Here is a 15,042-nt window from a genome sequence, read left to right as displayed (position 1 = left end):
TATATCTCTGCTTGGCTTCGTTRACTCTAGTACTTTTCATAACGGCACTGGATATTTTGATAGTGGGAACTATTATTGACGTAGTTGCTGAGCAATTTGGAAACTACTCCAAGACTGGATGGCTTGTTACAGGGTACAGTTTACCTAATGCCATTTTGAGTCTGCTTTGGGGAAGATTTGCCTCAATAATTGGATTCCAGTATAGTCTTGTTTTGGCAATACTTATTTTTGAAGCTGGGTCTCTGGTTGCAGCTCTTGCAGATTCCATGAATATGCTGATTGTAGGTAGAGTCGTTGCGGGTGTTGGTGGGAGTGGACTTCAAACGCTTTGTTTTGTTATTGGCTGTACAATGGTTAATGAAAGATCTAGACCACTGGTAATCTCCATTTTAAGCTGTGCATTTGCTGTCGCAGCCATTGTTGGTCCTATCATCGGGGGAGCCTTTACAACTCATGTTACCTGGAGATGGTGCTTCTATATCAACCTGCCCATTGGTGGTCTTGCGATCATCATGTTTTTACTTACGTATAAGGTCAACAGTRGTGGCATACTTCAACAAACTAAGAATATTGTGAAARTGATATCAAATTTTGATTTKAGCAAGTTGAAGAAGAAAATGGGTTTCAAAGGAGTTGTGAACGGTATAATTTTCAAATTCGACTTTTTTGGATTTGCTCTYAGCTCTRCCGGACTGGTTCTTTTCCTWTTGGGGTTAACATTTGGTGGTAACAAATATAGTTGGAGTTCAGGCCAAGTCATCGTCTATCTGGTYTTGGGTATCTTGCTTTCTATCTTTTCTCTGATATATGATTTTTTCATTTTCCACAAATTTAACCCTCAGCCTGATAACATGTCATATAGGCCTCTCTTTTTGAAACGACTAGTTGCAGCTCCAGCAGTCATAATAGTTAATATGGTAACATTTCTGTTATGCATTGGMTATAATGGACAAATGATATATTCTGTCCARTTTTTCCAGCTCATATTTGCATCAAGTGCATGGAAAGCGGGTCTTCACTTAATACCGATTGTTATCACYAACGTTATTGCAGCAATTGCAAGTGGTGTGATTACAAAAAAATTTGGTTTGGTCAAACCACTCCTAACATTTGGAGGCTTTCTTGGTGTAATTGGGGCGGGGCTTATGACACTGATGAGTAATAATTCAACGAGCTCGACTCAAATTGGTGTTTTATTATTACCAGGGTTTTCTCTCGGGTTTGCTTTGCAAGCATCGCTTATGAGTGCGCAACTTCAAATWAATAAAGACCGTCCAGAAGCTGCTATGGACTTTATTGAAATAACGGCTTTCAACACATTTATGAAATCKTTAGGTACAACTCTTGGCGGTGTGCTTTCAACTACTGTTTTTTCCGCTTCCCTTCACRACAAAGTGTCACAAGCTCATCTAGAGCCATATGTAGGAGAAACTGTGGATAGCATGATTTTRTATCGTCTCCATAATTTTGACGGTTCTCATTCAGCCATTGCGAATACTTTAAGTGACTCTATTAAGAATGTATTTTGGATGGATCTAGGATTTTATGCATTAGGGTTTATCTTTTGCATTTTTTCATCCAATAAGAGATTAATCATTCCAAAAAATAATACAGAGGACGAGTAGCACAAAGTTTCATTTTATCGTTTTATAGTATAAGCTTCAGTAGAATTAGAGATGCCATATTAAGRCGAGAGTTAAATAGTATTGAGTTGGCATGTCGCGTGATGATYTTACAGCAATATATGTACGAGTCCCCTAGTATCGATATATTGAAAAATATCTATTTTTAATGTAGGTATTATTAACAGAATAAAAATTTAGTACTTACAGTCGGGACCAAGCAGTAGTGACGCGCATAAATGTGCATACATTTGCTGGACAATGTAGAGCTTTTTTTTTTCTTTTTTTATCGTTTTTTCGGTAAAACGTGTAGCCCGTGTTATCTGCAAGGAAACAAAAGAATACAAGACATGTGAAAGCATACTTCAAAGTAAGGGCACCAGCAAATCCACCAGCAAGACGAAAATCTCTTCTACGACATAAAAAAGTCCTTTTGAGTACAACCGTTTGGCTTTCAAAGGGATAGAAGGCTGTCAGTGTCCTTACCCTTGTGATTGGTATGACGGAGAATGGATAGTGTATGTCTCATCACAATTTTTAGATGTACCGAAAATTATATCGTTATAATCCAACTTGTTTGTGTGTCATGTAACCTAGTTGCAGATTTGGTTTAGGATAAGTAAGACCAACTGAGTACTTTTTTTCTGATTGCTATCAAAAGTAATAGTAGTAGATTAGAAATAAGTACCCTAACTGTTGGAACAAGATTCAACTATTGTCCATCTATTACTATTATATACGGTGTTAAAAGATGACATAAACTACAAGACCAGTAAGTTAAGATTCAAAGTGTCGTCGAAACTAATGGAAGCTGAAGCGCAAGGATTGATATTGTAATAGGATCAATGAATGACAACATATAAAAAGAGGAACAGAATCATTTATAACATTATGCAAAATCATTGATTCCTTTCTGTGGATTCCTAAATCCATGAGGAGAATATCTAGTATAATCTATATACATAGTATTATAACATTAAGAAACAATGGAATCCCAAAGATCACCATACAATTTAAATGGTTATTACCACCACACTACAATACCCTGACCATTCTCTATACATTGCCATCACATACTGATACAGACTCGACTAGAATATGAATATCTCTGCCCATAATATCCCCATACCATATCACCGTCACTCCCTATATACTCTATACTACCCTAACTTTCATATTATTATACATGCATATACTCGCACGGACGTTAAATATAATACACACTAATCATCGCAACACTCTAACATTCGTCACTGCCATATCATAATACAAACACCACAAGACTTGTACAAATGCTATATTATATACCCAGTACTGACTAATCCCATATTATATCATAATATATTAAATCGCACGCTCATACCGACACTAAAATATCATTACCGTGCTACTCAACCCTCCACCCGTCATAACCTCTCCTCTTATCCTTTCTCTCAATCGTTTTCATATATCATCAGATTCTTTTACGAACCGTGTTACCACACCAAATCATTACTACCATATATATAATATAATTTCGCTTTAGCACACCTCCAATAATGCATCAAATATTTTATATTTTACCCCATTTTCTCACTTTTCATTAATCATCTATATACTTCTACACTTGATAATCACATACACACAGAATGCTGCATAAATACACCTAAGCCATGATATACCATGCACTTATACTCCAAGACCAAAAGGACCGCCTCACAGACATCATACCCACTGTCTACCTCCTCGCTCATCTTATGGCGTCTCCTACGATTACTACCTATTTGACCGCGTAGCTGGCGTGGCTTCAAATGCGGCTGAACGTTTTTTCTCGGGCAGCGCCTTCCGATGTGATCATATGCTGAAAGAAGCCTTGAAAATGCGTCGGTAGAAAACAATTTCGGCTTGTGCAAGAAGCTGTACAACGCGCTCTCCACGCCCGTTAAATCTTCAACTCGTCCCGTTCACTCATAAAAATGTGAAAGTTCCCGTAGCTTGTATAAACGTGTAAATCATAGGGCTGGCGCCAATTCAAACCTAGATATTTCATAATAGCAGGCAACTTGGCCGAGTGGTTAAGGCGAAAGATTAGAAATCTTTTGGGCTCTGCCCGCGCAGGTTCAAATCCTGCAGTTGTCGTTATTTTTTTTTTTTTTCATATTTTAGATACTGGGTGTTTTGCTGCTTCGCAGTAATATATTATATGCAGGGCCTTCTACTAATGCCAAGGTGAAATTCCAGATCCAGGAAACGCACCCCAGCCGGGTATTCTAGCGGCTTCACCTAAAAAGAACAGGCCGATCGGGTGTCATGGGTCACTTATTTTGTGTTGGTAATTAGTTAGTTTAGTAAGTTGTAATAGTTAAGAATAAGCAGTTTTTTCTCATAATTATATAAGAGAGGTATATAAAACACACGCTGATTGGTTATATAAAACCCAATGGTTCAGAAATAATTCAGAGTTGTATTGTGATGTATCTGATATAAATCGTCTCCTTAATTATCAATTAATTCATCTTTCGTCTTCAACAATCACCAAATTGTTTATTCGTTTACATTCTTTTCTCATATCGAATACGAATAGACATATAAAATGTTTTTAAGGTTACTTACTCCAATTCATACGAATAAGTGTACATCCGTAGTCGCCTATTCGAACATTTTGAAATGGTGCCCCAGAGCAGCTTTTGAAAACAATATTTCCTCTCAAATCCCGCAAACGTGCCCTCAAAAATGGCTTTCTGGCGCATTTTCAAAAAATTGCGTCACTTCTATATTAGCCCATAGAACCACTCACTTCCTTCGCTTTATGGGCCAAATCCGCCTATAGGCGCATCGCCTCATAAACGTGCAGAAATGTTTTAAAAAAAAATAGTATTTAAAAAAGGAGTAGGGTATTCTTTAGCTTAAGCTAAAACTACATGAACGTGTACACAAAGTGTGTAGCAAATATATACGTATATTAAGAAAGGGGAAAAACTGAACTCTCAGTTATAAGAAGGCGAAAATAAAAATACCGACCAAAGCATTCAAAGCATTGGTTTTCAAACCAGCGGCAATACCCTCAGATTGGACAACAATACCAGTGAGGGATTTAGAAGCAGAAGAACCATACTTGATGATTGAGCTAGATGCTTCAGAACCAGTAGCGGTGGCTGAAGTCACTTTAGGAGCACCAGAGGTGACGACAGCCGTAGCTGCATTTCCATTAGGACCCTCAGAAGCGATGACAGTGGTGACTGTATTACCCTTAGAAGGCCCAGAAGTGATGACAGTGGTGACTGTGTTTCCCTTAGGAGCCCCAGAGGTAACGACAGCAGTAGCGGTAGTTGGTTTAGGAGCTGCAGAGGTGACGGTCTTGACATCACAACCATTATCATCACAGTTAGTAACAGTGTAAGTAGTGTGAGATTCTGGAGTTTCAGAAGTAGCAGTAGTAGGTGAAGTTTCCTTAGGGGCCTCGGAGGTGACAGTCTTAACACTACAGTCGTTGTCTTCACAGTGAGTAACAATAAAAGTAGTGTATGATTTTGGAGAAGTGGTGGTTGCAGTTGGGGCTGGAACAACATGGCATCCGTTGTCATCACAAGTAGTGATTGTAGCAGTGGTTGCAGTTGGTGCTGGAACAACGTGGCATCCGTTKTCATCACAAGAAGTGATTGTGGCGGTGGTGGTGGTTGGAGCTGGAACAACGTGGCATCCATTGTCGTCACAAGAAGTGATTGTGGCGGTGGTGGTCGTTGGGGCTGGAACAACGTGGCATCCATTGTCATCACAAGAAGTRATTGTAGCAGTGGTAGTACATGGAACGGTTGTTGTAACAGTATAGATGTGACCTCTACTGTCAGTTGTTTCTGAACAAGAGACAATTACTGTGCTTGTAACTTCTCCGGAAGTCAACGTCGTGGTGTAAACAGATCTGGTCTCCGAAGTTGTGCCAGAGGATGAACTAGTGACTGAGCCGGAGGCAGTGGATGAAGCACCAGATGTGGAGGAAACGGATGATGGAACAGAACTAGAAGCGACGGCTCCACCGTAGTTTAGGTAGAAAGCAGCGGCGCCTGCGAAGGTTCCTTCAGAGACACTGAAGCCAGAACTGGAGAAGCCAGTACCGATAGCGAAAGAGAAGTCGGCGTTACCCTTGGTTGCAGTCAAAACGCCAGTGGCGCTGTCATACGAGACAGTGACGTCTGCGGTAATGGCAATCTGGTTCTTACCAGTGTAGCCAACGACAGGAATAGGGGTAGTGTTGGTTTCGGTTGGGTCAACGGCAAGAACACCTTCGCCCTTGAAGTCAACAGTTTGACCAGTGAAAGTGTCTGGGTAGTGTAAGTAAAGGTTACCGGAGATGATATTAATTGTACCCTTTCCGGAAACAGGCTCTACAACAACGTAAGTACTCCCATTGTCTAAGTTTATTTCACCATTGTTTGTGGATCCTGTAGCTTCAGCTCTACGTTGTAGACCAGAAGCAGAACCCCCATTTAGAACAGCATTCGAGAAATCGAAAGTACCTGTGTTGGAGTATGGAGAAAAAGTAACCTGGCCCTTACTGGACTCAGATAGAGATAAAGAAATGTCACCACTGTTTTCAAAAGAGCCAGGTGTGAACGAGTAGACAGAGGCAGAAGTAGCAGCAGGTTCTTGAGCATTGAATTCACCAGTAACGTCAAAGATTGAACCTGAGATGTCAAAATTGGTCCCTAAGTAAGTTGCCTTTGACTTAGCTACGAACAGACCACCGTAAACTCTCAAGTCACCTGAGAATCCGTATTTGTCACCATCAAGCAGGGTTAATTTGCCGCCAGCGGCGATTTCGACTGCATCTGTTGCAAATACATCACCTGAAAGTGTGACGTCTGCAGAAATTGTTGTGGCTGGTAAATAAATAGTACCGTCACTGGAAGAAAGTGAACCAGAAGTAGTAGTACCTGTTCCAGAAGAAGAAGAGGAAGTAATAGTACTAGAGGCGCCAGAACTGGTTGGAGTGATAGTGCTCGAAACACCAGAACCAGAACCGGAAGAGCTCGATTGAGAAATCGAACTACTGATGGAAACAGAACTGGATGGAGCGACACTCGAAGAGCTGTTGGTATAGATTTGGCCCAATGCACTTTGGGAGTAAAGAGCCAAAACTAAAGCGGTTTGAAGCTTATTTAAGCGACTGAACATCTCTTTGAAATAGGTGAGATCTTACCGGACAGTTAACAACGACGAAGATATGTTGTTGATGGTTTACTGGGAACAAGTGTATGATAAGAAACAAGAGAACTTTTTGACTGTAAGAATTGAACAAATGGAAGCCCTTTATATGTTTTTTTTTCCTAAAAATGCACAACTTGAAATTGCACAACCTGTAAATACACAACTGCAATGAGAATCCGTATGTTACGGTAACCTTTCGTACAGGCATTTCTAGGAAACTATATGCAAGTCCAAGCGCATAGGCCTTCTTCTCGAGGGGCAACGGGTGCCAATCTGTAAACAAAGGGACACTTGTTTACCGGGATGTTATAGACATCTTGCGACAAAAAGCAACAGAACCCCTTATGCATTGTACGAAAACGCGCCGAATACTGTACAACCTCGTCGGAGGCAAAAGCCACAGGAGGTTAAAGAGGTATAACCTTCATGAGATTGGGTAGTCACTAATTTAATCTCCGTTCATTTCAGGTAATAACCAACCCCAAAAAAGCTAAAAACATGAGTGGGACATTGAGGGGGATGTACTACTCAATCCGTCTTTTGAATTATTATTGACCTTATACCTAATCGGGAGATGCCGAGAAAAATATCGACCCAGAACGGACCGCGCGCACAAAAGGAGCGAGGATGTTTAAGAGCCGCTCCTCTTTTTTGGGTGTTGCGAAAAAAAGAGGGTCGCTCCGTAAGTGCGAAAATCCCTTTTTTGTCTTGAAGCAACGCGCTTTTTGCCGTTGAGAGGAACTAGCAACGGCCTAAGAACGGCCAGGCCTTTAAAAGACCTGGCTTTTTAGGGTGTTTCTATTAAAGTTTTTTGTCTGCACTGATTTCCCCGCAGGAGAAAGTAAATTAGCAGTAGCGTAGATTGCATCTAACAATACAGGCACGCAGTGCAGGTATGCAGCAACGCATGCAGAGTCCGTTTTCGCTGCATACGCTACGTATTAACAGTTGCAAGAAAGGAAAAAAGTTGTCAATAATGCATGACATGTGGGAGGTTCTCCAAGACTTTTGTCCTTCCCCCTTGGTGGTGAATTTGGGAGGCTCCTAATCTCCATAGTTCTCGGATACACAAGACAAAAAAAAACGAAAACTCCAACTCTAGTAAAAGAAGAGTGGCTCGATGTGAGTATGTATTTCTCGCACCATGATTCCTCATTGAGAACAAACGGATCTTGTTGCATTTTGTAGCCAATGGTTGATATCTGAGACATACTAGAGGAACAAATCTGAGCTTGAGTTCCTCTGTTGTGCGAATACCTCTTTTTCATCTTGCTCTTGGATGATAATAACAGTAACTCGTGACTATAAGGACCTCTTAAACCGTCGGCACACCGATATAGACCATTAATACTCTCAAAATGTCTACTCTTTGTGTCTGGGACAGCCGCTGTTAAGGTAAATTACGCTGTTTTATATTGTATTTCATTGCAGCAGCGGTACCTTCATAGCCGGAATGGGCGAATTTGCTTGCCGCTAATATGGAAAGCCAGAAGTAGGGTTTTCCATAAAGCTATCAGTAATATGCGTCTCAGAAAGTGGCAAGACTTCGAATGAAAACCATGTTCTACGCTATACACCAGCATCACATTTATACGGGCCCATATGCTTTCAAGGTAAGATATGTACCCCATATATCCATTAGAAACATGTTTCTCGGATCTTATAATAATACTGCCTTTCTTTACCATACCCTGTTTCCATCGACTAGTAACCCTCTCCTAAACATTTTCATAAGCTAGTGCCATCCACGCTAAACTACATCGCAGTGAACCTCACGCACATAATACCATACTCCTACGCTGCTTCTCACAACATGGCTTGACTCTAAATTAATGTAACCGAGCTTCAGACATATCATACGCACAAGTTGAGATTCTCTCCTGGTTTTATTGAATATCATTGCAAAGTTTACGGTCTATACATACCCGCCTGTTTCGCGTGGTAATGACCCGAAACACAATGATATATATACCTTCCTGGCTACAATAATAGAAATTGGTATATCATAATGCACCAAACTTTTGTTCTCTGGGTCTTGTCGTTCAGCAGATATACTAGTGCTGGCAATGCCTTTTCCATTTCCTGAGAGCATTACCCTAGTTTGGCTAAAATAGACCCATACAATTCAAAGATCAACGCTTGCACAAAATGGCCCCAGAATCACAAGCGTTTCTATTTTCCATCCGGGCATCGGCAAACAATTTCCAAACCGTTCTGCAAGCTATCTCCATATCTTTCAAAAGACTTCAAACAGTAGTAAACCAAACCGCAATTCTCTTTAAAGACAGCTGCCAATCTTGAACATGCTTTATATTGTGGATAATAAACATGTGTGGTACTTCATATGAACTGCACTCACTTACCTCTACAAAATCATGACTACTCGACACCTTGGAAAGAGAAGCCAAAAGAAGATAGTAGACGCCGTTGAACTTATTCCGTATATGGCATATTGTCTTTCAAGCCATGATGGGCTTTTGGTGTTTACACTGTTCCACGTATTTAAGCCATTAAGTATGCACAACATATTGAAACTCGCAATTGCATTCCGCAAATAATACGTAATGATCAGATGATGCTTGTGTGACCATATTCAGTGGGATTACCCGCTCCAAAAAGCTGGCGAAATTAACGGTCTGCGTACAACTCTATCTGGAAATTTCGCGCGAAAGAGCCGAACGGGCTCGTGGCCCGTAAAATTGCTTTTTAAGTCATATGAAAATGTCACTGCAACAAGCATTTGCTGTCACTTATGGTTTAAAAATCAGAAATTAACCGCGTCCACACCTGAGGCGATATATTCCACAGATAATGGCTTGTTATTAAGGCGGTAAGCGTTGGGGTGCACATGATAAAAAAAAGAAAAGCAATTTTAATTTATGATGCATAACCTACCCAGGAAAGGCCAACTGAGCTCATAACAGTAGAGGCTTTATGATATCTCAAAGCGTACAGTTTCCTTCCAAAAGCACGACGAATGACTGTTTATCGTTTTTTTTCTTGCATATTATTATTGGTTTTGACGTAATGACTCAAAAAATAGTAAAATAATAGTGGCTATGTATACAAGCAACCGTTAACTAAATTAAACACAAAAGAAAAACTTTATCGTTTATAAATTCTGTAACTGTAGTTTTTGATGAATTTACTTCGAAGTTACATTGAGTTTGTAATGTGACTGAATATAAATTAGTTTATACAAGTACTATAACAATATAACATCACTAGATACGATTTATTTTTCCCGTATAATCGATAGTAACTTTTAATATTCACTAACAGACGACATATTCTATATTTACATATTGGAATAGCCTTTTAAATTCTTTTGAATACTTTGGTAATCTTGAGAATGTCTTCTGATACTAGTCAACCGCACATTTTCGCCTATGTTATATTGTAGATGTATAAACATAAACACATAGCAATAGGATTATATAAACAAACATTAAAAGCAAGGGCAAGAGAATGGGGATTTGTAAATAGGATAGATATACTGACGACATTCAGTACTCGAAAGATAAACAACCTCCGCCACGACCACACTCTATAAGGCCAAATGTACAAACACATCTTCCCAATATCCGTCACCACGTACTTCAGCATAATTATTCGTCAACCACTCTACAAAACCAAAACCAGGGTTTATAAAATTATACTGTTGCGGAAAGCTGAAGCTAAAAGAAAACCGCGAATATGCATTTTAATCATTGAAAACGAATTTATTTAGATCTCATACGTTTATTTATGAACTGTAACGTGTTAGTATAAAGAATATTTATGGTCGATTCACATTTTACATACCCAGACTCTTACTTGGAGTGGCGTAATGCCACACTTCTTTGCTACTTCTTCTTTTTCTTTGGAATTAAGACTTTGTTTTCTCTTGAAAACCTGTTCTAGAAATGCCCGTGCTTGAGGTGATATTGAAGATTTTCCTTTGTGATTCTTTTCTTTCTTGATGCCGTGATATATTTCTAACCTATTGTTAGAAATATTCTTTTGTAGGGTGCGTTGGTCTTCTTTTGTCAAATTACTTTCCAGTACAAACTAAACTGTTGTTAGTAGTTGTTTAAACTTGATTTCGAATTATTGAACATACTTTATAAAGATTATTAGTATTGAGATTGATTTCATCAATCTCAGTACCTAAAATTTTAAACAGAGCTTTGTTTATGTTCTCAGCTATACTATAAATATCGTCCATGTTGTCTTTCTTGCTCTTCTTTGGTTCAAGGAGATGTATTGTTTCACTTTTCCTGCTGTCAGTTTTATAGAGTTTTCCCGAATCTACAAAAATAAATAATAAAAAGCTCTTTTCTATTTGCTGTAATTTACCTAAGTTACCAGAGAGTGTAACAACAGAAGAAGAAGTTGAATTAAGGGATATATTAGGATTCTTATCTAGGGCCAACAAAAACCGTAAGATTAGTGATGAGGAGAAGAAGTTGTTGCAAACAACATCTCAACTCACTACTACCATTACTGTATTACTCAAAGAAATGCGCAGCATAGAAAACGATAGAAGTAATTATCAACTTACACAGAAAAATAAATCGGCGGATGGGTTGGTATTTAATGTGGTAACTCAAGATATGATAAACAAAAGTACTAAACCTTACAGAGGACACCGGTTTACAAAAGAAAATGTCCGAATACTAGAAAGTTGGTTTGCAAAGAACATCGAGAACCCATATCTAGATACCAAGGGCCTAGAGAATCTAATGAAGAATACCAGTTTATCTCGCATTCAAATCAAAAACTGGGTTTCGAATAGAAGAAGAAAAGAAAAAACAATAACAATCGCTCCAGAATTAGCGGACCTCTTGAGCGGTGAGCCTCTGGCAAAGAAGAAAGAATGAGCCCGAAAAACAAATATGTATATATCTGTGTAGAATATATATATATATATATATATACACATATACATAAACAAAAATACATAAACAATCAACCCTCTCCTCAGACACTACTAAGATGTTTGTACTGATAGATAATGTCCTGGCCTACCTTCTTGAACAAGACGACCAATTTGTAACCTTTTGTTTACATTTTTTCCTAGCATAACAGAGAGCATGTTTTCCAAGAGTATTCTTTTTTCAAAGCATAATAAATGGTCGATGTGAATTATTAAGACCAACAGTTACAAAAGTTATCACTAATCAGATATCCCATCTCAAAAGAGTAAGTAATTTCTAATATTTTATGCCTGCAGAGCATATACTAATTTAGATTGGGAGTGTGTACTTCAAGTAGGCGCCTATCCGAAGGGTAAACTCGTACAGTTTGATATTTTAGAGAGAATGGAAAGAAAACTTTTTGTTTACATTTCGAGCGCGGTATATGGGTTTTATTTTTTTGCGCACATTTAGCAATATTTAATTATGTTAGTATTCAATCATGGCAGACAACAAAAATAAAACGCTAATAGGATGCCTCAGAGAATTAAAAATATATGTTGGATATTGAAGCTTTAGAGAAACATTGAAAATTAAAATACGTATCTATTTATCACCGTATTTTAATGTAAATATTGGAATAATTATATTACTGATACTTTACTTGACCTAATTCAGGAAAATCGTAATGACATTATCAGTGTATGGTGAAAGTATGATCTATTCTACAACCAATTCTTCATGAGGCTTGTTAGTTTCATAAAGGCCGTTCAATTAGCAAATCGCTGTAGAATCGCTTCTAGATTATTCAAATTGAGGGACTGTAAGTATGATACGTCTCGACATTCTAGATTACCAATACTTTCTGTTTAAATATTGTGTATACGTGCTAGGTTTTTTCACATATGAAACAATAAAGAAAACTGTTTGGAGTATTATACTTTGTAACAAAGTTTATACAAAACGACACTTTGGGAGTACTGTAGTATTATTTCACATCAAGTATATAAAATAGAAGGTTAACATAATGTATCTGGGAGCTTAAAAATAATGTGGCACTATCTTCATATACAACTACATGATTCAATGTATTTTTTCATTGGCAATTATTCAGTTGTCTGACTGCGACTTTTCCATCAATCGATGTTTTGATCATTTAGTTTTTTCAAGGCCAAACGTGTTTTCAAACCTCGATCGACCTGAAACAATATCTTGTGGCTATTTCAAAGCCTGATGTCCTAAATTTTTCTTAAATGTAATTTTTCACATGTATTTTTCAAACATGTAGAATACTCAATAAAGGATGTTGTGTGTGCATACAACTAATTAGGTAATTGCGAACTCATGATATATCTCATTGATCAATAATCTGAGATAGGGCCCATATACTTGAATAGAATAAAGGAATTTATCGACATCCCATTCCCCCTGAATACGTCTTACATGACTGGTCCGTATTTAATTTTCGTTTCATTCTACAAAATAATTATATTGGCGACTTAAACCTACCAATACTCATTTAATTATGAGCTTCTTAGGGGCAGTACTATCTTATTAATTTTAGAATTGAATTTCAATCGTATGTACATTTTATGTCAGTTGGCTGTCAAGAGTGCAAACCTATTCTTCTACTTAAGAATGGGTAATGTATGTAGCTTTTTTTATCGAGTGCATTTGTAAAACTTATCCGAATTTAGACTTTTCGGGCACTAATTGTCCATTTGAGTATAAACAGACTCAGTACACGCATAAATGTGGAATAATCTACACGGTATATCCGATTTTATGGTATCTTTAGCACCAACATTGAACTTGAATTTGTCTACACTTTATTGTTCTGTGTTTACGTTATGTCCTGGACTGCTCGCTTTTTTTGTCCGAAGCGGAGATGAAAAAAGATCAAACAAATAAACAACAATCAATAAACAACAATCAATAAACAACAACAACAACAACAACAACAATAATCAACAAACCACAAATATATCCAAAAAAGGAGATAAGCTGAAAATTTCCCCTAAATTTGCTGGCGTGGTTGGGCTGTATGGCAGCAGAAACGGCAAGGCAAGAAATGTACGCAGCTCAGATACTACACGATATACTATAGTACTATCGCGAAATAGTAGAAAGAAACAAACGACCACAAAGTGCTCTTGAAAAATATAAGTAGCGTATGTATATAGAGAATGGTTTGCACAAATTCCACGCACTGTTGAGCGTTGATAAATCCCTAAGAAAACTGGGGCTGGGGGCTTGACGTATATAGGAAGATATCAGAAACCTGCTGTCAGAAAAGATCGGTATCCTCGGAGAGTCTGCAAGAAGAGCTCTATTTCTTTCCGAATTATAGAAGTACGCCCCTAGCCCTTGGGACATAATATCTTCTATTGAGATTTCAACAAAGTGAAACAATTGTTGGCAATTTTTGATTTGAAAATTCGAAAAGTGAGACATACCATACCATTTATCCGATACAGTATACCTGAGGTCCCTTTGAATAGCACTTTATTAGATGATCTTCTCTTGGTCTACAACAACTTGATTAGTTTAGGAAGTATTTTTGTAATATAGTCGAAAAGAGATAGTAGTGGTGGTGGAAATGGGCACCCTTGTTTCACATAATTCATTAGCTTTGGTGGAGGGCTTTGATGAGACCAGCGCTGAACCTACTCCTGCACTAGAAGAAAGAGAAACACGGATCAGGAACACATCCGAGCCATTGTTGAAGTCGAACAAAAAAGATGTGGATCTGGAGGCAATGGAGATAATGTTATTCCCCTGTTATATGGTGTTAAAAGTATAAGTGAGAGTCTTGTGTATCGGGCTTTGGAAATGATATCCGCATAATCAAGACACCGTTTGCTCTAGTAATAGAATAATTTAAAAAGGTGTTACTGTATTTAAAGGTGGCAGTTTTGGAAGCGGTAGAAGTTTCTTTAATTTTCAAGAAGGTTTTATATTTCTAACCAGCTCAAAGTATCTGGTGAGCGGAAGACCTACAAACTGACATGATGGTACTTTATATGAATGTTCTAAGAAGATACAGAGTATGGATGTTTCTTTATACATTACTTTTGTGCAATTAGCAAATACGGAGTACTGATGGCTCGTTAAAGGGTGTAGTGTTCCAATATAAGCAGTATCGTCTTCATTCAATATATAGGCAAAGAAAATATCTGCATGAAGGTGAAAATATGTATTTGTTCCACTTTTTGATCTAATTCTCGAAGGAAAAACAAATTTGTAATGCGGAAAAGAAGCACTTTCCCTTCTCATATATCGTGCTATACTAGGATTGGGAACGCCTTTTTGAGATTATAGGTATTTCCAGAAGATGC

The 15,042-nt window shown here is 38.1% G+C and overlaps 2 protein-coding genes and 1 non-coding gene across 3 annotated transcripts; 2 read left to right on the top strand and 1 right to left on the bottom strand.

The window, feature by feature from the left end:
• Positions 1–3,658: 3,658 nt before the first annotated feature.
• On the top strand, positions 3,659–3,740 carry DI49_0840. Its single transcript has one exon. It is a non-coding gene; the product is annotated as a tRNA-Ser (tRNA).
• Positions 3,741–4,592: 852 nt separating this feature from the next.
• DI49_0839 (mannoprotein) lies at positions 4,593–6,773 on the bottom strand (the record flags this gene model as incomplete). Its single annotated transcript, XM_018364056.1, has 1 exon — positions 4,593–6,773. The coding sequence occupies one exon, from the start codon at positions 6,771–6,773 to the stop codon at positions 4,593–4,595; it is 2,181 nt and encodes a 726-aa protein (XP_018223460.1).
• Positions 6,774–11,308: 4,535 nt separating this feature from the next.
• Positions 11,309–11,668, top strand: HMRA2 (homeodomain mating type protein a2; the record flags this gene model as incomplete). Its single annotated transcript, XM_018364055.1, has 1 exon — positions 11,309–11,668. The coding sequence occupies one exon, from the start codon at positions 11,309–11,311 to the stop codon at positions 11,666–11,668; it is 360 nt and encodes a 119-aa protein (XP_018223459.1).
• Between the last annotated feature and the right edge of the window lie 3,374 nt (positions 11,669–15,042).

This window comes from Saccharomyces eubayanus, chromosome III (assembly GCF_001298625.1).
Source record: "Saccharomyces eubayanus strain FM1318 chromosome III, whole genome shotgun sequence".
Taxonomy (NCBI): Eukaryota; Fungi; Ascomycota; class Saccharomycetes; order Saccharomycetales; family Saccharomycetaceae; genus Saccharomyces; species Saccharomyces eubayanus.
Note: the sequence above shows the minus strand (reverse complement) of the source record. Positions and strands in the feature narration are given on the sequence as shown.